This window comes from Phyllostomus discolor, chromosome 13 (genome assembly GCF_004126475.2).
Source record: "Phyllostomus discolor isolate MPI-MPIP mPhyDis1 chromosome 13, mPhyDis1.pri.v3, whole genome shotgun sequence".
In the NCBI taxonomy this organism is placed as follows: domain Eukaryota; kingdom Metazoa; phylum Chordata; class Mammalia; order Chiroptera; family Phyllostomidae; genus Phyllostomus; species Phyllostomus discolor.
The window spans coordinates 2,559,465-2,579,770 of NC_040915.2; the positions used below are offsets into that span (position 1 = coordinate 2,559,465).

Below are 20,306 nucleotides of genomic sequence, written 5' to 3' on the forward strand. Positions count from 1 at the left end.
ATTGCCTCCCCATCATGAACTTCCTGACCTGGAGCTCCTGGCATCTAATCATCCATGCAGGAACTGAAGTGGTATTGTGGCCGTTTTCAATGTTTCCATTAACGTGGCAGGGACAGGACACTGACTGACCGCAAACAAACTGAAGTACCTAGTTTGGCATTGCTCATTGTCCTTTCACCCTCTAAGTATTCTCCAGGAGAGGGTTGTGGTCAAACACTCATAGAAAGCTCAGTTAAAGAGGATCTCCAAAGCCTGACTTTCAGAGTCTTCCCCGAGCTAGTGTGCACGGGTGGAGTAGTGATGCAGAGAGAGCCCATCCATCCCAAGCATGGCTGCTGGCGGAGCACTTTTTACCCCGGAACAGCCCATCTGTGGAGCCGAGGCATGGGGACTGCTCCATTCATTTAAGCCTTTGCTTTTGGTTGGAATTAAATTGCTGACAGCTGATAACTTCTTCATTAGAAGTTCCAGCTGACAGGTATAGAAGCCACAAATGAAGGAACAGTAGAAAGATAGTATTGTAAATACGATTTCATAGGCAAAACGTAAAGGTGGGTGTTACTAAGAGAAAAACAATAAAGGATTCTTAGGTGGGGAGTGCTGGGGCTGTGTCTTGTTTGCCCATCAAGGGTCCCTGGAAATCCCGTCCGTCCGTGGCAGCCCACTCTGCATCTCAGGCATGACCAGGCAGTGGTGGATGGCCCACGTGACCTCTGGTCCGTTACCGGTGACCTGGCCTGTTACCGGTGACCTGGCCCCTCCACAGTGATCTTGCTCGTTACCACCTGTCGAGTGAGGATCAGAGTGTCCACCTTGGAGTGGCCTGAGAACCTAAGGGGGTAGTGGGTGTGTGCAAGCTCGGGAAGAGGGGGGCTGCTGTGCAGAGTGAGACATGCAGGGGCTGAAGGAGGCCTTCCTAGCTGTCCTGGGTCAAGAGGCTCCTGCTAACCTTGCAGCTCAACGTGCGGTTGGTGGTCCTGCCACATCTGCACCACCAGGGATCTTGCTGGCAACCCAGAATCCTGGCCTCAGCTCAGTCCTACTGCATCAGAACCCTCATTTTGACAAGCTCCTCTGGTGATTCCCAAGCACAGAAAAGTCTGGGACATGCTGGTCTGCGCTCTTCCTCTTCAAGACTCCTTTGCGTGCTTCTTGGGCCATTTCCTGAGGCACAACAGGAGCACTGACCACCCCCCGCAGCCCCAATGCTCCTCTGCCATCCCCACTTTCTTGCTTGAAACCTCGTGGCTCCCTGCTGCCTTCAGGGTCAGCTACTTGGCCTGTCTTGACAGGCAGTTTTGCAGCCAGCCTGTCCCCACAGCCTGTAGCCACGGGCCACTAGGTGTCACCTATCGCATCACCTTTGTCCCCCCTGCTGCTTCCACCTAGGGGCCCGTCCCCTCTAGTGCCCTTGCCCACCAGTTGTTCTCCATCCACTTTAAAGTCCAGCTGAAGGTCCCACATCTCTGAGGCCTGCCCTGGCTTCCACACAGAAGGTGGCTTCCAGAGCCTCGTGTGTCCTTCCCCGCAGTTCTTATTACCACTCACTCCTGGCCATAAGCAGCTCAGGGGAATGGACCACGCCAGCCCCTCTTTCTGTCTGACCAGACTGGCACTGGGTAAGTAAGTAAGTGCCCACAAGGACTGGGCAGCAAGAGAGTGGATGAAAGGTAGGCGCAAAGGGCTCTCACTTGGGGGTGTCCTTGGCCCTGCAAAAGGAGGGTTAGCCCGACAGGTCACAGCCCTGCCCACAGTGGGCCCAGCTCAAGAAACTGCCAGTCCTTGGCTGACCTCACACACACACACACACACACACACGCGCGCGCGCGCGCATCACTGCGTTTTCCCTTCAGCTTCACAATCCCCAACACACCGCTAGGTGCCGCTGTCAACCAATGGTGGTGACATGAGAAGGAACCTCTGCCATCTGTCTAGACTAGTCAGTACCAGTGAGAGCCCAAGGCAGGAACACAGTGAGGGCCCTGTGGTGGGGGGGCAGGGATGGTGGCCGGACTCTGGATGGGGCTCCAAGGGGGAACAGTGCACCTGGGGGCACAGAAGAGGTCGGGGTACTCCCAGCTCTCTCTGAAGCTCCAGCAACTGGCACTCTGTCTGCTTTGCTCAACAGAAGCCCTCTTCACCCCACCTGCCACCCTCAAGAGGCATCTCTTTGGGAAGGAGTTGAGGTGCTTGCCATTCACTCCTCCCACCCAGGCATGGCTGGTGCATTCTTTTCTTTTCTCTGCCTGGATTTAGCAACGGTGCCTCAAAGCAGAAGAGACCTCAATAAGCATTTGCTGGAGGGGTGCAGGGGCTGCACTTACCTGGGTATTCACCTCCTGCTCTGGTCATTCCGTCCCCACCCCTGCCCCCTGCTCCCCCCTCCCAGTCACTCTTACACCCCATAAGCAGGAAACTCAAGAAACTGTCTTGCCCTGAATGCTGCAGCTAGGTAGCTTCAGCATCATCTGGCTAACCCGAAATGTCACCGGTTCAATTCCTGGTAAGGGCACATCCTGGGTTGTGGGCCAGGTCCCCAGTTGGGGGCATATGAGAGGCAACCTATCAATGTTTCCCTAGCACATCAATGTTTCTCTCCCTCTCCCTCCCTTCCCCTTTCTCTAAACATAAATAAATAAAATCTAAAAAAAGAAAAGAAAGAAACTGCCAGCCAGACAGGGACCTCGCCCTCTCCAGCTCCCCCAGCCAGGGGAGCCATGGAGACACACGTACACGTAGCCGATGACGTCAGCATCTGGCTGCTGGTAGAATGCTTTGTCAGCGATCCTTAAGGGAAAGGGGTTAGGTGGGCGGGTGGAGGGAGACGGGATGGCATCACAGACAGGCAGAGGGTGAAAGAGAAAGAGAGACAGCGTTAGTATCTCCAGTTCGAGAGGCGTTAGGAAGCACAGTTCTGGAAGGCTCAGCAACTCTCCACAGCCAGAGGAGAGCAGGGACAACCCCCCACCCCCCGCCAGCCCCACACTGCCCTGCCCCGTGCCTTTGCTAAGACAGAGCCAGGATCACATCACTCCTGTTCACAAACCTTCCGCGGCCCCCGCCACCCATGCCTGCGCAGCACAGGTGTCTCCCCCACCACCCCCTGACTCCCTGCTGCCCAAGACGCAAGGTCCTCTCTTTCATGTCATTCTGTCCCTGGTCTAGGTATCCGGCCCCTATTCCTGCCCTCTTTTTCCTGATGAACTCCTAACTGTCCTCCAAAGCCCAGTTCCCTGGACACTGAGGCGCCTCTCCACCAGCATCCCTGCTTCCACAGCCCGTCCATGGAGGCCCTGCTGTGGAGCCCAGCGCTGTGGAGCTGAGCGCCACCTGGGTTTCTCTCTTTTGAGCTCCTAAGGTACAGGTTGGGTCCTTCTCATCTGTCTTCCCAGTCCCCAGCCCAGAGCGTGGCATGCAGCAGCTTCTGAACACAAGTGCAGTGGCTTCCCGGAGCTGGCCTCCCCTTCCTGGCAGGCCTGGTACCTTGGAGGGCACACCCTCAAAGGCTGGGCTGCTGAGCAGCATCTCAGAAATGCTCTGAGATCATTTCCACAAAGGTGGCATCTACTGTTTTTGCCTGCTCAGCACGCATCCCCCTTCTTCCAGGAAGGGCACCCTGATTGTCAGGTTGCCCTCACTTCAGTCCCTGTGGTTTGGGTAGGACTGACCCAGTGCATACCCCAAGGACAGGGACTATTGCCCAAACTGGGTTCATCAGGGGTCCCTGCCCCTGGGACAGTCACCGGGCCTGACCCATGCCCACCAGTGAGGGTAAGGTCAAGGACTTATGCTGGAGCTATTGGGGCAAGAGGCTCTTTTATTTTCACTGAGGTTGCCAAGCGAATAGAGCCAAAGCCTGGATCTGCTGGGGCCCCTCTGTCCTCATCCCAGGGGCATGGGTGCAAAAGTGCAGGCCCCACAGAGGAAAGGGGGGCTGAGAGACAGCAGAAGTGGGTGCCAGCTGACTTTGTACCAGCCCCTGGGCCCACTGTGCCCTCCCCTGCCACTCTGGGCGGAAACGCTGCAAACAACCAAACCTGTCCCCAGAGTGTGTCCTTGCTCCCAGACACGCCTGCGCTCTCTGTGACACAGACAGAGGCCTGTGGGCTCAGGCCCAGTGGGCAGTGCCTAGCACTGTCTGGCTCAAGTCCCAGGGACCTGGGACCCCTTCTGCTGACTGCAGAGCTCACTTCTCTCTGTTGTGGTGAGGAGGTGAGAGCGCCACAAAGACCTGCTCTGCAGAGCTCAGTGCTCCACCCCACAGGCCCCCGGGGTAGCACTCCTGGGCATTTCAGCGTCTCCTTCCTCCGTGGTCTTGCCACCAAACCACCCATCTCAAGAGAGTCCCCCAATACCACAGCTGCTTTCCCTGTCTAGTGGCACCCTCATGTCCCTGTAGCCCCTCTTCTGTCCCCGTAGCATCTCTCACCGGTTGTTGATCTTGTTCTTTTCGACTTGTTCGCTCTGGCGCTGGTTCCACTCCTCCAGGTCCTTCTTGGCCTTCTCCCGCCACTCTTGTTCTGTCACCTTGGAGGCAGCATCTGCAACCCCGACAAGAGAATGAGTGGCATCTTTCCAGTAGATATGAAGGGCACAGCCACCCTGGTGCTCCTCCGCACACCCCCCCAGCTCCCAGAGCCCACCCCGACACAGTTCCCACACTCACAGAGGGACAGGTGCCCTGGCATCCCCACCCCTCCCCACTCCCCAGACAGCCAACCCGGCCTCAGCCCTGCCCTCACCCAGCTCTTGCAACCGTTTCCTCTGCTCCTCTCGCCACTTGCGGATGCTCTCGGGCTCCTGCGTCAGCCTGTCCGCCTGGGCGATGGCAGCGTAGCCGTCAGCCGGGCCGTTCGCCTCCTAGGACACAAACACAGAGCCGTGCACCTGGGGCATCCACCTGCCCCCGCCCCCCCCCCCCCCCGTCTCTGCCACCCCAGGATCGGGGGACCCCTGCACATCTCGAACAACCTCACACCCACTGTCTCCTTTGTTCCTGCTATGCCCTCTGCCAGCAACCCTTCTCCCTGCGTGACCCCAGACAAGTCACTCAGCCTCTCTGTGCTTCACTATCCTTGTCATAAAATGGGCTAAATAAGAGTACCCACTCCTGAGGGTTGATATCAGAGTGAAATGAGTTTTAGAAATGTCAAGAACTTCTAACACTGCTTGGCACACAGTGAGTTCCTTGTGTTCCTGTCACTAAAGTCCATCTCTGCGACAGTTTTATTCACCCAATAACATGCACATGGTCTGAAATGACCTCACTTTGCGTCTGCTTATCCATGGTATGTCTCTTCCATCAGAATGCCACTTTCACAGTGACAAGGACCTGTCTGTCCTGTTCCCTGCTGTGTCCTCAGTGCCTAACACAGTGCGTGGCACATAGCAGATGCTCCGCAAGTATGTGCTCAGTGAACAGGCAGCCCTGAGATAGGTGGGATGGCCACAGCTAGGAACCTGGTGAAGGATGTGGACTCGGCAGTCAGGGTGTCGGGCTGCAAAGCCCACCTCTGCTGCTTACTAGAGGCACATGTAAGCGGGGTCAAGGCGCTTAACCTTGGGCCTGTTCTCTCATCTGAAATGGGGATAATAACAAAACTACGTCTAAGAGCTATTGTGAGGATTTGGTGCAACACTATTTGCAACACATTTAGAAGACTGAATGGGTAGCTACCATTATTATTATTCATTCCCATTTTATATTATTTCTTTAAGATTTTATTTATTTATCTTTAGAGACAGGGGAAAGGAGGAAGAGAGAAAGAGGGAGAGAATCATCATTGTGTGAGAATCATCATATATATATCGGTTGCCTCTCACATAACTCAGGCATGTGCCCTGACTAGGAATTGAACCGGCGACCCTTGGGTTCACAGGCCGGCACTCAATCCACTGAGCCACACCAGCCAGGGCTATCATTCCCATTTTATAGGGCAGGAAACAGAGGCCACAAGAGATGGCATGGTGTATTGGCAGAGCCTCTGACCCCTAGGCCAGGGCTCTGCCCACTTCTCTACAACGCCTGCCAGAGGCAGGGACTCCAAATGTTGGGTTTCAGAGCTCAGCCCAGAAAGGATGCGGCTCCCCTCTAGTCTAGCCAAGCCTTTTAGGAGCCAGTCCCACCTCCCGCGATGCCCACCCTAGCACTCGGCACGCCCTGCACATTCCTGTCTGCGCATATCCCACCCACTCCTGCACTGCCTCTTTCAGCCTGAGATGGTCTCTCCTCCCTTCTCCAGCTGATGAAATCTTACTCCATCCCACGGAGTTTCCAGCTCAGAAATCACAAGCTCTGGGATAGTTCCCAACCCCAAGCAGATGTCACACCCCTTCCCTCTGTGTTCTGTCACAGCCTTCACCCTCTACTGTGTAAGTCTCCCACTGGAGGCTGAGGGTGGGCAGGGTGGACCTGGTTTACAGCCTTTAAGCCCCAGTTCTGCCCTTCCACAGCCCCGTGCCCCGCCTTCAAGCACTCATCCAAACTGCCGCCAACATCGGCGTTACGCACAACAGCATCCGGCAGGCCCTGTGTCCAGTATGCGCTGTGGTCTCAGACCGACAGCCAGTGCGGTGCGGCAGCCGGGTCAGAGCAGGTGCTGCGTGCATGTGCACTTGCTGGAGGGGTGCAGGCAGCCAGGGAGCGGGGGTGGGGTGGGGAGAAGGGGGACATGCCAGACTCCGGCTATCTGGGGGCAGGGAAGGGAAGGCCAAGGGTGGGGTGCCTGTAGCCTGGCACCTTGAGTCAGGCCCACCCTTGGGTGGGGCACTTTGGGTGGAGCCCTTATTCCTCTTTCCTGCACAGCACTGCTCTTGAGTTTAGAGTGTCCTGATGTCCCCAGGGACCTTCCAGGCCCCAAATCTAGAGAACACAAGTGGCACCCCATCCACTTCAGAAAGCGACCCTGCCCGAGGCCAGGCTGCCGGGACCCCTGCCCAATCCCGGACACGTCCCACCTGCAGACTAGTTTCTCTCATGAACATGTTCACCCAGGTATTGCGTTCTACCTGCTTCTTGGCACCTGTCACAATCTGAAAGGACAGGTTTGTTCAGTGCTCACTGTCTGGCTCCTCCCTCCTTAGGGACAGACTGCCTGTCTGTGAGCAGCATCCAGGATGGGAGGGCCTGGCTGCAAGTGGAGCTCAAGAACATTTACTGTGTGAATTAACATGCTCAGGCTTGGGGACAGGGTGAACGACACAGCCCGTCAGCTGGGAGCTGTCCCTCGAAAATGGCCATTGCAAGGGGTGGGGGGGTACATGCTATGACCCAGGTCAGGGACCCCAGGGAGCAGGACTGGCAGGACCATTCCAGCCTGAGGGCAGAGCAAGACAGGAAGAGATGGGGGGAGGGCATTTCAGGCCAAGGGCAGCGTAAGGACCATGTGGGGTGGGCTCCTTTGGGAAGCTCTGAGCACAGAGATGCCACCATGTGTGGAGGACATGGGGTGGGAGAGGGGCCGGCAGGGCCCCCTGGGCAGGAGGTTCACCCTCCTTGTCCCTTAGGGCCCACCATCTCTCAAAGCTTATACTAAAATAAACACTCCCAGGTTACAGAGCTTTAGAACTGGCAGGACACTTGCAATCGAATGGTTCTCTTTGATCCGCGCCACTGTGCAGGGCGGCTTTATGGCCTTTGTTTTATAGGTAGGGAAAGTCTAGCTAGCGCCAAAGTCCCAAGGTCACCCAGCAGAGCCGGGACTCACACTGATTCCTGGGTGTGGACATAGTGGACACAGAGTAGCCCAAAGGGACCAAAGTCACTTCTGTGTCACACGGTTTGTGCACCTACGTTCCGTCTCCCAGATAAATGTACCTTCCCAGGCTCAGAGCCTGAACCCCTCGGCCCCTATCCCTCCCCATCTCTCTCTCACACACGCACCCCCTGGGCTCGCTCAGTGGCTGGGTCAGGGTTGATAGGAAGCTTCCTGGGCTGCAGATTTTCTCCACAGATCTGAGATGTGGCTTGAACAATGACTAGTCCAAGGTCATCTGGCTGAGAAAAGCCAGAAATGAAGCCCAGGCTGTCTGACTCCATCCAGATTCTTTCCCTGCAGCCTGTCCCAGCCTGGGTTGGGGAGCAGACTTGAGGAGCATTGGGGCCCCCTGGTCCTTCTCTCAGCCCCTGCAGCAGCTGTACATGCAGGGGCACCGTGCCAACACACCGCCCCGAGGTGGCTATGCCCCAGGCCCCAGGCCCTGGCCAGGCTGGGCCCGCCTCCCCCGCTACCCCCTACAGAGGTGCAGCCCACTGAGTGCTCTGGCTGGCAGCTGGGTCTGCAGCACAGACCTACCGCCTCCAGCCTCCGCAGGCTCCCCAGCTCTCCCCCTCTCTCTGCAGCAGCCCCGACTCCGGAAAGCCCTGGACAGAGTCATACCCTCCATGCCTTGTCACATGCTGTCCCCTCAGCCAGGGCCACCCACACCCCCTCAGGCAGCCTCCACCCCACTTTCAGCACCCCCTCCTGGGGGCCCTCCTGACTTCAGGGCAGCACCTGGGGCCTGAGCCTGGTTCAAGTCCCCGCTGTGTCACCAGAGCGATCTTGAATTCCAGATGAGTCCCCCTCCTCACCTGTAAAGTGGGGACGATGACAGACCTACATCACAGGGGTTTGGGAGGACGAAATAAGTTAGGTCACTTAAAGCTCCTGGGCGGTGCCTGACACACGGTAAGAACCCGAGTGGGCTCCGCAGACTCCGCAGGCCTCCCTGTCCTGCTCCACCCGCTCTTCTCCCCGACAGCAAGCTCTCTGAGGACAAACACAGCCTGGGGTTGCCTCTGTCTACACCCACCACCCTAGCACAGCTCGCGGCACTTGGCACTCAGGGACCGTGAGTTCACTCAAGGAAGGAGCGAGTGGCTGCCAGCAGAGTGAAATGGAAGGTGTGGGAACATCCTGGACACAGAATCAGAGGGACTGGGCTTCACGTCCCTTCCTGCCACTCACTGGATGTGGGGCCTTTCAGAGACCTTTTCCTGGCCTTCTTGTGCTTCATCACCTGTCAAATGGGAGGAGCAACATCCCACTCAGGATGCGAAGTGGGGACCATGTGTAACAAATGCCACCCGTGTACACGGTGTGCACGTGAGAGGGCCAGCAGGCAGCCCAGGAGCACCGAGCCAGGCCGCACTGCGACCAGGAGGGCTGCTCACAGACGAAGTCCCCAGGAGCGGTTTGCCCATCCCTCTTCTCTGGCAGCTCTCCGGCCGCCTTTGCTAGTGAGTAGTGTGGGCGGAGCCAGGGGAGGACAGCAGGGCTGCTCTTGAACCCCAGAACGACCCAGTGAGGAAAGCAGGTCAGCTGCCCAGAGGGCTGGAAGCCTGGGAGGGCCCACCGGCAGTTGCAGAAACGCTCTGAGCTGGAGAGGGGAGGGACCGGGAATGGCAGGCCCAGAGACACCCCTCTCCTTCGGCCCCCCACTGCTGGGCCCCACGTGAGCATCTCTGTGGGCCACGCCATGCTGTGACTCCAGAGCCACAGAGATGGGAGGGTGGGGTATATCCGTCTTTGGGACTGAGCAGCTAAAGCCAAGCTGAGCTGAGCTGCTGATTCCTCTAAGTAGCTCAAAGCTGGGTGAGGGGCAGAGTGAGTGGGGGCAAGGGAAGTTTGCGCAGGAGGAGGGAACTCCTATTCCAGTGCCTGCAGTGCTAGATGGAACTAGAATAGGAGTGAGCAGACTTGTCCTCAGGCCTTGCTGGGGGTCAGGTTCCTAGTTGGACCCCTTAGTGGCCCACAGGCTGCCACCACCACCAACAACAAAAGTAGCAAGAAAGCTCTGCCTGGGTCCTTCGAAAATGTTGGGTATGCAAGGCTCCTCCTCCCTCCCCTGCAGCACAAGCCAGACCCTGCTCTATGTTCAATCCCCGGCCTTCCACGGGCCACCCACCTGCACGGTCCACCTATAAGGATGTGACTCGGTGCAAAGGGCACCAGGGCAGGGCCAGGAGACCTGGTGGACCTGGGTTTCTGGGTGACATGCCTCATCTGTTACCCTTCTTGCCTGTAAGGCTTCAAGGGTGGCATGGATGTGAAACAATTTACAAAGACACATACCTGGGGTTATCACTGGGACCAGTGAGAATGAGAATGAGCACTCCCGCTGAGACTGGGGAGGAAGCCCAGCTTCCTCAGACCCACAGCACACCAAGCAAGGCTGGAGGGCATGGAGGGAGCAGGCTTAGACCCTAATACAGAAAGGGAAAATGCCAGACTCTTCAGCATTTCCAAGGGCGTCTCCAGCTCCAGGCCCACTTTAAGACCCAGACCTCTGGGCCAAGCATATTCCTTCTGAGTATGCCCAGGGCGGGGGCAGCCTGGGCCTCAATGGTCTACCAAACTGAACAGGAGGCACCCTGAGTATTTGGGGCTCTTGGGCCCACATACACTCGAAGTCCTAAGGCCCCGGAGACGGACTCTTCTAGCTCGCACATAGTTGAGTAATTTTCCAGAAACAGGACTTGGCCAGTTTCCTTGTGTAAGGTACCAGCCCATCCCGCTTACATAAGAATGTATTGTTTATTCTGCCCGAGGATTCAGGAGGCCAGCTCCTCCACAGGGCAACAGGGCAACAGGGCTGGCGGCCGGGGGACAGGGCGGGGCCCGGCAGAACCCAGAGCTGCAGCCAAGCGGGCAGGTGTCTTATACCCAGTCTGGCGGGAACTACAGCTCAGCCACTGAAGGCTCCGCCCCACCCAGGCAAAGGTGGGGGTGAGGGGTGAGGACTGTGGCATCTGTGGGGTCCTGGGGACACCATTTGTGGACCAAGTTCTCTAAGCCTAAATACTTTTTTAAAAGATTATTTGTTTATTTTTAGAGAGAAGGGAAGGGAGGGAGAGAAGGAGAGAAACATCGATCAGTTGCCTCTCACACGCCCACAACTGGGGACCCAGGCATGTGCCCTGACTGGGGATCCAACTTGCAACCTTTTGGTTTGCAGGCCAGCACTCAATCCACTGAGCCACACCAGCCAGGGCTAAATATGTTTTTTAATGAAAGTATAGTTCACCTACAATACTATGTGAGTTTCAAGTGTATGGCATAATTATTCATCAGTCTAAGTACTTTTAAAATTTCCATATGTATGAGGGGAGGAGGGCTGGGCGGGCACAGACAGAGGCAGTCCTCAGCCAGAAAAGCCCGCACTCAGTGTTTTGGAGTGTGTGCAATACAGGACCACTACAGGGATTTTTACACAATGACAGTGAAAGCCCTCCTGTATCCCTCCACATTCCTCACCTCAAGGCTAACCACTGTTAACAGCTGGTACACATCCTTTCCGATATTTTGCACAAACATATTTCTAAAAAAAAAAGGCGGGACCATACGGTGCGTATTATTCTGCAAGCTGCGTCTCCACTTACTGTATGGCAGGCATCTTCTCGTGCCAGCTCAGAAAGCTCCAACTGCTCTTTTAGCAGCGGTGTGGGTTTCCAGCTTGCCTGCCCAGGCCCCCATGCCGGACACTTGTGTTGTTTCCACTTGCCAGCTACTGTATATACATCATCCTGCAAATAGTCCGGGTGCCCTTGTCCAGTTCTTTCCTGAGGGCCAGTTCTGAGATGTGCAGCCTCTGGGTCAAAGGCCTGCCCAGTTAGAGATGGCCACTCAGGTCAGCCTGGGAGGCCCTCGGGAGCAGGACCCCGTGCTTCCATCCATGCCACTGCGGGCCACTCCATCCCTCTCTCTGGAAGCAGGACATCACCGAGGGCAGACTGAGGCCACACCCACCAATCCCTGCCTCTCCTGTCTTTTTCCCTCATCCCCTTGTCTTGCAGGACAAGAAAACAGGTCAAACCTCTGTGCTCTGCCCCAGTGCATCAGACTGGAGTGAATAGGAGGCCGGAAGCTGCAGTCCCACTGACAGCAGGGTCAGAGGGTCCCGAGCGAGACCCAGGCTGTTGGTCCCTGCTGCCGAGAGGGCAGAGTCTTGCTTACCTGAAACACATCTCCATTGATTGTAGTCCCCATGTCCTCAGAAGCAGCTGGAGAGAGAACAAGGAGACAGCATCACTCGTTGCTCAGCCCACAGCAGGCCCCACAGCAGCGCCTGAGCCAACCCCTGTGCATGTCCTCACCCAGACATGACGGGCACTCAGGCTCAGCACTTTGTTCATCACGCCTTCTCCCAGCCTCTAGCACATGTGATTTTCACCACGGCCTTGTGACTGTGATGCAGTTGTTACCAACTCATTGTAGAGATTGCCAGACTGAGACCCCGAGAGGCGATGTGGTTGCCCATGGCCATCCAGTTCATGAGCACTCCTCTCCTCCCTGAAGTCAGTTAACTTTTGGGGAGCTTGCACCCTCCCGGGGAGTGGGGCGCAGGCAGAGGCGCTGCAGGCTCAGGGCAGGGTCTGCAAGGGCCCAGGAGGAGGGCCCTGCGAGTCCCTGCCTATCCCTGCTGCACCTGGAGCGACAGCTGCACCTGCGAGAGCAGGAACTGCAGCCCCCGCCAAGAGGCACCTGCACTGTTTTTCCTCCTACTGCCTCTCTCAGGACTTCGTTTGGCCCTGACTGTGGCTCCTCCTGGCCCCTTTCCCTGACATCTGATTAGTCACAAATTCCTGTGGCTTCTGCGGCAACAGTGACCCTCAAAGTTGCCCTCCTTCAGGCCGCTCCTTGCGCCCTGCCTGGCTCCAGCCTCACTCTCGCCCTGCCGGTGGCAAAAACCTGGAGGGGGCCCACCTGCATCCTTTCTCCTCACTGCCATCCTTCCCAGAGCCCTGCAGGGTACCTGGGATGCAGTAAGAGTCAGAAGCCATTTGCTGAATAGACAAATGAATAAATGCACTGAAGAAAGAAAGAGTGAATGACTGGCTTTTGTTCACTTGCAGGCCCCCCTGACTCCAGCTTTGCCCTGTGCCAACCCCCTTTCAGACCGATGCCAGGGCTCCCACTTGTCCCCTGCCCTGCTGCAGGCCTGGCTCTCGCCCACAAAGTGTGCCTGTAAAGCATATACTTACCTTTGTCACTCCTCTGATGTAAAATAAAATATAATAAAAACAAACCCAGAGGAAACCCACTTCCCATGGGCCATGGTGGTGCACTGGCCGCCCTGCCTCTGGGATGCGGCAGAAGCTGCTCCCTCTGCCTGCAAGGCCTCCCTACCCACCTCCCTAGGTAGCTTCAGCCCTGACTCCCTTCAGCCCTGGGGGGCCTCATTACTGGCCTTCCCCACCCCCGTGCACACACATGTCCATCCCTCAGGCACCCCACCGCTCTGGTGGTATTTGCTCTATAGCACTTACCACAGCTCGATATGTGTGTGTGCTTATTGTCTGTCTTCCACCCTTGAATGGACCCTCCATGAGGGCAGGGACTTTGTTTCATCCACTGCTGGGGCTGGCACATAACAGGAACTCAGTAAATGTCGGTCAGATGAGTAGCTCAACCCTCAGACCAGAGCACCTGAGGATCTTTCCAGTGGGGCCCTGTCCATTTCCGCTGCCTCACTGCCCACCAGTTCCTCCCACAAACCCTATTCTTGTTTCCTCCTTCCCCAAACACACCACCCTGTACCCCGTGCCTTTCTCCCCCCTTCCCTCTCTAAAGAACGCTTGTAGCCACCTCCTCTGAGAAGCCCACCACTCCTATTCCTGCTTCCCTTGATTCTGATGGAAGGTCTCACCTCTGGGGTTTCCTGAAATACTTTACAGCATCCCCCACCCTCTTTGCAATTACTCCTGGCCTCCCAAGGGTCATGCACTCCTTTATCAGGTTTGGTGTCCCACTTGGCTCCCAAAGGCTCCTGCGCAGAATGTGCGAACAGTAAGTGCTGGCTAAATGGAAATAGAGAGTTGCTCTTTGGGGGCCTGCTGTTATCTACAAGACTGTCTGGGGCCTCTCAGAACCTGCAGGGCCTCCCAGCAAAAAGCCACAGGAGGCCACACGAGATGCCCACAGATGGACATGTATCCCTTTACCAGCCAGACAGAGCTGCGGGCAGCAACAACGGCACGGCGTGTTCAGTGTGGGGACTGCAGGGAGGGGCGCTCAGCCCCTGGAACAATCCCAGTTGCTGTAAATGACAATTGATTCTGTTTTCAGAGTCCCACAGTGACTGAGTCTGACCAACCGTGTCGGACGTCACCCCTACGCACTCAGACAGGGCTCCTCCTGCCCGAGCGGCAGCGTCTTCCCCCAGGGCCTCTCCTCTACCGGGGTCCATCCAGGACACCGGTCTGTGCACTTGACCTCTCTGGAGCGGAAGTTGCACCACCCTCCTCCACTCTGGCCAGCCCCAGGCTCAGGCCCCTGGTCCACGGGCCCCAGCCTTCAGAGAGGACCTCAGCGTTGGTCTCCCAGTGCCATCACCAGTCTCCAGCGTTCCTCTGGACACAGAGTTCCTGGGAACTCACATACACCCACACACAGAAGGATGAGCATCTCTCCCCACAGTGCTTTCTGATTCGTCTGTGGCACATTTATAATCACTCGCGCTGGTCAGAGGCCCACAGGACAGGAATACGGCAGACACGGGTGCCTGTGGGTGCTGTTCCACTCAGGTCCCTGACCCCCTTCGGGATGAGGGCAGACAGGGTCCAGAACATTCCTGGGAGCTTACTGAGGCCCACTAGGGGAAACAGGCTTGCCAGGAACTGACTAGGCAAGTCAGGGGCAGAGCTGGGCGTGGTCACGCTCAGCAATCTGGGTGTGAAAAAGTAAACCTTCTGGGCCCCACCCAGGAGGATGAGTGGAAACAAAGTGTCCATTGCCCAGGCTGGCCCCAGCCCCGGCCCCAGAGGAGACACAGTGTGGCTCAGGCGCAGGCCTGCACATGACACCTCTCCCTCCAGGGGCCCTGGGGACCTGGCGCCAGGGCACTCAGCACAGGGGCGTCATCTCAGAGGTGCTGACTGGCAGCGGTGGCAGGAGCCAGCATCTGCACAGCCCCCAGCAGGTCAAAGCACAGTTCCCCATCCGTCTTGGCTCCTGGCACTCAGCGATCGTCAGGAGATATTACCTGCTCAGCACCACCTGGGCCGTGGAGGGCAGATGAAGTCCATCCTGCCTGGCCGCCCACTGAGCCGCCAACCCACGATACCTCCCAGATCCCTCATTCAGGAGGCAGCTGAGCGCTTGCCACTTCGGTGGGCGTGAGTCCGGGAGACCCTCAGAGGGCCCTGTCCCTGCTTCTCTCCCTGACACTTCAGGCACAGGGTCAATCCATGCCCCACCCCTGCCAGAGAGGGCGCCGCCTACCCAGGCCATCCTGGGAGAGGCCAGGACCTGCTCAGCTCCCAGGGGCCTCTGACTACCCTGCATCCAATTCTATTCCCTCAGAGGGTTCTCACTTGAGCTCTTTTCAGCAGGGGATCCCTGAGGCCAAGCCAGACTGGGGAGGCTGATGGTCTCAAGCAGGAGGTGTGGACAGATGAATACTGGTGTGTGAATGCGGACAGGCACTTCCCAGGAATTCCCTGAGAGGCTGTGAGGGTTCGGGAGGAGCTGCTGCTTCGGAAGATGTCCACAGCTGGTGGGAACAGAAGCCCCACTCCCCTCCTCACCTGACAGCCCATCGCCTCCCAGGGTGACTGCCGAAGCGTTAGAAAGAGTGTGGAGCCCAGACTTGCGAGGCCTGGGGCTGGATCAAGTCCCAGATCTGTCGCTCACTGCTCACCGCTGTGTGACTTTGGACAAGACAGTCAAGCCCTCTGGGCCTCCAGCTTCTCACATGGTACAAAAGGCCTGTTTCATCTCTCACAGCGAGGGGCTACACAGAAGCTGCAAGCTCCTCAAGCCACAGGAACCGTCTTAGTCACGTCCGTGTCCCCAGCGGGCCTGGCACCTGGCAGACGCTCAGTAAATGTTGAATGAATACAAACATGACTATAAGATGCCTTACTTGTAACTTTTTTTTTAAAAAAATGGAAGCTACCACTTATTCCAACAGGCCCATAACCAACCCCCCACCAAAATGACAGCACTAATAGGAAGCAACAGCTGTTTTGGATGCGCCCATGAAGGTGACACCTACTTGTTCACTAAACATTTTAAGAAATTGTTCTTTTGTTCCTTTCAAGCCAGAACCACAGCAGGAACATTATCACAAGGCCCAGGCCCCTGAGCCCTGCGTCTGAAGCCCACCACAGCAGCCAGGACCACCTCTAGGAGAGGCCAGAGGGCCGGGCCCCACGCAACCCAAAGCCCGCGGTGCCCTGGTGTGTCCGAGTCAGAGTTGGGTGTGTGGAAGACGGCGTGGTCAGCTGGAGAGGTCTCAGAGCCTGACAGAAACAGGGTTCGAGTGCTGCTCTGCCACTTGCTAGCTGTTTTAGCACTGTACTTTTTGAACTTCAATTTTGCCATCTCTGAAATGGGTTTAGCACTGTGTATAAAATGATTAAATGTACGTAAAGTGTCCAGCCCCGTGACTGCAGGACGGCAGGTGGTCCCAAGGGAAAGTTGGTGAGTTCTTGGAGCACCCAGTGCCCCCTGCTCTCCCCGCTGTAGGAGGAGGCTACGTCTTAGGGGCAGAGAGGTCTGCTGTAGAGCCCACACCTTCCCGGCTCAGCTGGGAGCCCAAGGGAGACAGGCTGGGGGGAAGCTCAGGCGACCCCTCCAGGGCTGGGCTGAGCTAGATTCCAGAGCCAGACAGTGGTGGAGCTGGCCTGGGGATGAAATGTCACCACGAATTCTTGTCCTAGGAGTACCAGATCCACAGGCTCAGGTGGGGACTCCAGTGGGGATCTCCAAGGTTCCTCCCCATTGCCCGGGTCCTCCTCAGGAAGGTGAATACACACACACACACACACACACACACACACACACACACACACGAGCCCGAGGCCTGCTCCTGGCTGGTAGAGAGCAGGCCCTTTGCACTTTGCCACAGGCTTGGAGGCCCAGTCTGCGCCGGCTCTGTACCCCGTGCGAGCCCCGGGCCCCCCAGTGCCCAGGCCACCCTGCTGACTCACCCCCGCTCGCCGGTCCTGGCTGCCCGAGGGCAGGTGCCCCGAAGCCCTCGTCATTCTCTATGCCCGCGATCTCACTCTCCTGCTGGGCCAGGAAAGCAGCCGCCGGGTCCTCCTCGGCCGCCTCGGGGGCCCCGCTCTCCGACGACGAGAAGAAGCCAAAGTCATCAGCCATTTTCCCCGCGTCTCTGCTGGGGCGTCCTCCTGGCGCTCGGCTGTGCGCGACGCGTGCCCGGCGCTGCGCCCGGCGGCCGCGGCACTGTCACCCGAGAGCCCAGGGAGCCGACCTCGGCAGGGACGGGCTCGGTGCAGCGGGCCCGCACTTCCTCCCTACTACCGGCCCGGCTCGCCTGTCACCGGGGTGCGGGCGGGAGGAGCCGGGACAGGAATGCGGTGATGTCACCCGCCGAGGGAGGGGGCCCGCAGGATGGCCGGAGGCCGCCTCCCGGCGGCCGCAGGAGGGCGACGCAGCTGCAGGGGCCCAGAGACAAGGCCACCTCTGCTCCCTGCCACCCGCGCTCGCTTCCAGGACAGCAGGACACCGCACGGCTCCGGCCGGGTCTAGAGGCGAAACGGACTGGACAAATGGTCATAGCGACAGGGCCACCGCGGGTGGGCATCCCGGACCTCGGAAGCATGCAGCGGGTGGTTCCTTTGCAACCTTGCCGCTGATCTATTCTGCAGTTTCTCCACCTAAACTGAGCAGATTTTATGAATCCCATTATTAGGAGCTTTTCCTCCGTTGTAACAGCAGGAAAATGAGGCTCGGAGAGGTGACGGTCTCGTGGCCCCATCGCATCCTCCCTGAAAGGCCAGGCCCCTTTGCTTCAGTGCATTACTTATGCATGTCTCTTCATTCGAGGGGGCTTCAGTTCAGGTGGCCGGAGTGTGTAGGACCTGACTGGATCACAGCTCAGAGGCCGGGCCCTTAAATGTCCCTTAAGCACCAACCGGCCTAAGAAAGGCAGACAGTTTATCCAGGCAGCCTACCCTCCTCCATCGAGGGCCCTCAGTAACAGTGTCCAACTGCCTCCTCCTCTGGAGCGCTGCGCCAAGCACCAGCACAACACAACGCAGTGAAACCCAGCCTTGGCCAGCGGTCGCTTACAATCTACAAACCAACAGACGGCCAATGGGCGGTCACAGCCCACATTCAAGGTGCTCTGGCATTAAAACACGGGTACTGGGAGACATGAAGAACCGCCACGGGATTTGTGCTTTGGGATTTCTCTTCCTGATTTAAGACTTGAATGTCAACCAGGAACTGGAATAAGGAAGGAAGATAAATGCCCAAACCGTGGGTGGGTAATGGGTATATGGGCATTTCGGTTTTGCTCAGTGATACTTTGATGTAGGTTTCACTTTTTTTTAAGTTTCTTATTTTGATGAAGCCAGTTATTTATTTATTTATTTATTTATTTAGATTGAGGGGAACAGAGGGAGAAAGAGAGGGAGAGAAACATCCATGTGTGGTTCCCTCTCACATGCCCCCGGGGACCTGGACTGCAACCCAGGCATGTGCCCTGACTGGAAATTGAACCAGTGACCCTTTGGCTCCTGGGCCAGCACTCAATCCACTGAGCCACACCAGCCAGGGCAGGTTTCACTCTTATGATGAGAATATCATTAGTAGTATAAACAAGAAAGAAAGAAATGTAAGGCTCTGCCAGCCTGGTCCAAGCATACCATGCCACCATCATCTCACACCTGTTCCTAGTGCTCCAACCACAAGCTGGGTGCTGAAGAGACCTGGAATGTTTGCTAGTGTAACAAACCAGCCATGAATACCAACTCCAGGTTTTTGGAGGGAGAGGACCAGTGAACACGCCTTGTGCCCACTGTTACCTCCACGGGGTGTTCTGATTTGATTCCCAAGGATGTCAGCCAGTAACTAGGCAACAGGACCCGGCATATACCCGTACAAATCCTCGGTGGACACTCCTCCTAAAATTGTCTCCTTCCGTCCCGCTCCTTCCTAATTTAGCCATCGGAAGAATTTAACCCTATGCTTAATTCATACAAGTTACTGGTCCAGTTTATTCTGCAACTGCGCTTGCTTTTGTAGATGGCTCTTACTCTTAAGCATTAATATTAAAAATATTATTAAAGTTATGTTTCAAAAACAATGTTACTGAGGATGATGGCAGAGAGTTTACTGCCTATGTTTTCTTCTAGGAGTTTTGTGGTTTGGGGTCTTCTGTCTAAGTCTTTAAACCGTTTTGGATTTATTCTTGTATAGGATATAAGAAAATGATCCAGTTCCATTCTTTTGCACATATCTGTTCAATTTTCCCAACACCAATTATTGAAGAGACTACCTTTGCCACATTGTATATTCTTGCCTCTTTTATCATAGATTAATTGACCATATATGTGTGGGTTTATTTCTGGGCTCTCTATATTGTGGCATTGTCTATTTTTATGCTAGTGCCATGCTGTTTTGATTGCTATAGCCTTGTAATGTAGTTTGATATCAGGTAGCATGAGACCTCCAATTTTGTTCTTCTTTCTCAAGATTGCTTTGTCTATTCAGGGTCTTTTGTGGTTCCATACAAATTTTAGGTGTATCTGTTCTAGTTAGTGAAAAATGCCATTGGGCCCTGGCTGGCGTAGCTCAGTGGATTGAGCACGGGCTGGGAACCAAAGTGTCCCAGGTTTGATTCCCAGCCAGGGTACATTCCTGGGTTGCAGGCCATAACCCCCAGCAACCACACATTGATGTTTCTCTCTCTCCCTCTCTCTCTCTCCCTCCCTCCCTCCCTTCTCTCTCTAAAAATAAATAAATAAAATCTTAAAAAAATACTTCAATAAACATAGAATCTTTAAAAAAGAAAAATGCCATTGGTATTTTGATAAGGAAGGATTGCATTGAATCTATAGATTGCTTTGGGTAATAGTCCATTTTTTAAAAAATGTTTAAAAGTTATTTTATTATTGTTCAATTACAGTTGTCTGCATTTACCTCCCAAAAACATGGAACGCTTTATGAATTTGCATGTCATCCTTGCACAGGGGCCATGCTAATCTTCTCTGCATTGTTCCAACTTTAGTATATGCACTGCCGAAGCAAGCACAGTAATAGGCCAATTTAATTATGTTAATTTTTCCTACCCATGCGCATAATATAGCTTTCCATTTGTTCGTATCTTCTTCAGTGTCTTGTAGTTTTCTGAATACAGATCTCTTACTTCCTTGGTTAAATTTATTCCTAGGTATTTTATTATTTTTGATGCAATCATAAATAGGATTCTTTTTTTTTAACTTTTCTTTCTGATAGTTCACTAATAGTATATAAAACTGCAACAAAGAGCCAGGTGTAGCTTAGTGGACTGAGCACAGGCCTATGAACCAAAGCACTGCTGGTTCAATTCCCAGTCAGGGCACATGCCTGGGT

General features: G+C 55.6%; 1 protein-coding gene and 1 non-coding gene across 5 annotated transcripts in view; both read right to left on the minus strand.

Moving 5' to 3' along the window:
* Window positions 1-17,291, minus strand: part of CLTB (clathrin light chain B) — a 31,494-nt gene extending 14,203 nt beyond the window's left edge. Inside the window, exons 1-5 of one of the 4 annotated variants that reach the window (XM_036014660.1) lie at window positions 16,916-17,289; window positions 11,937-11,983; window positions 4,743-4,860; window positions 4,430-4,541; window positions 2,734-2,787 (exon numbers count right to left, since the gene is read on the minus strand). In XM_036014660.1, coding sequence (XP_035870553.1) covers window positions 2,734-2,787; window positions 4,430-4,541; window positions 4,743-4,860; window positions 11,937-11,983; window positions 16,916-17,087 — 503 coding nt within the window. In that variant the 5' untranslated portion in view covers window positions 17,088-17,289. Of the gene's footprint in view, window positions 1-2,733; window positions 2,788-4,429; window positions 4,542-4,742; window positions 4,861-11,936; window positions 11,984-16,915 lie in introns of all 4 variants that reach the window. The other 3 variants (XM_028527864.2, XM_036014661.1, XM_028527865.2) reach the window with 3 other exon arrangements.
* Window positions 17,292-19,879: 2,588 nt separating this feature from the next.
* Window positions 19,880-19,984, minus strand: LOC114510528. The gene has a single exon (XR_003685689.1). It is a non-coding gene; the product is annotated as a U6 spliceosomal RNA (small nuclear RNA).
* Window positions 19,985-20,306: the final 322 nt, after the last annotated feature.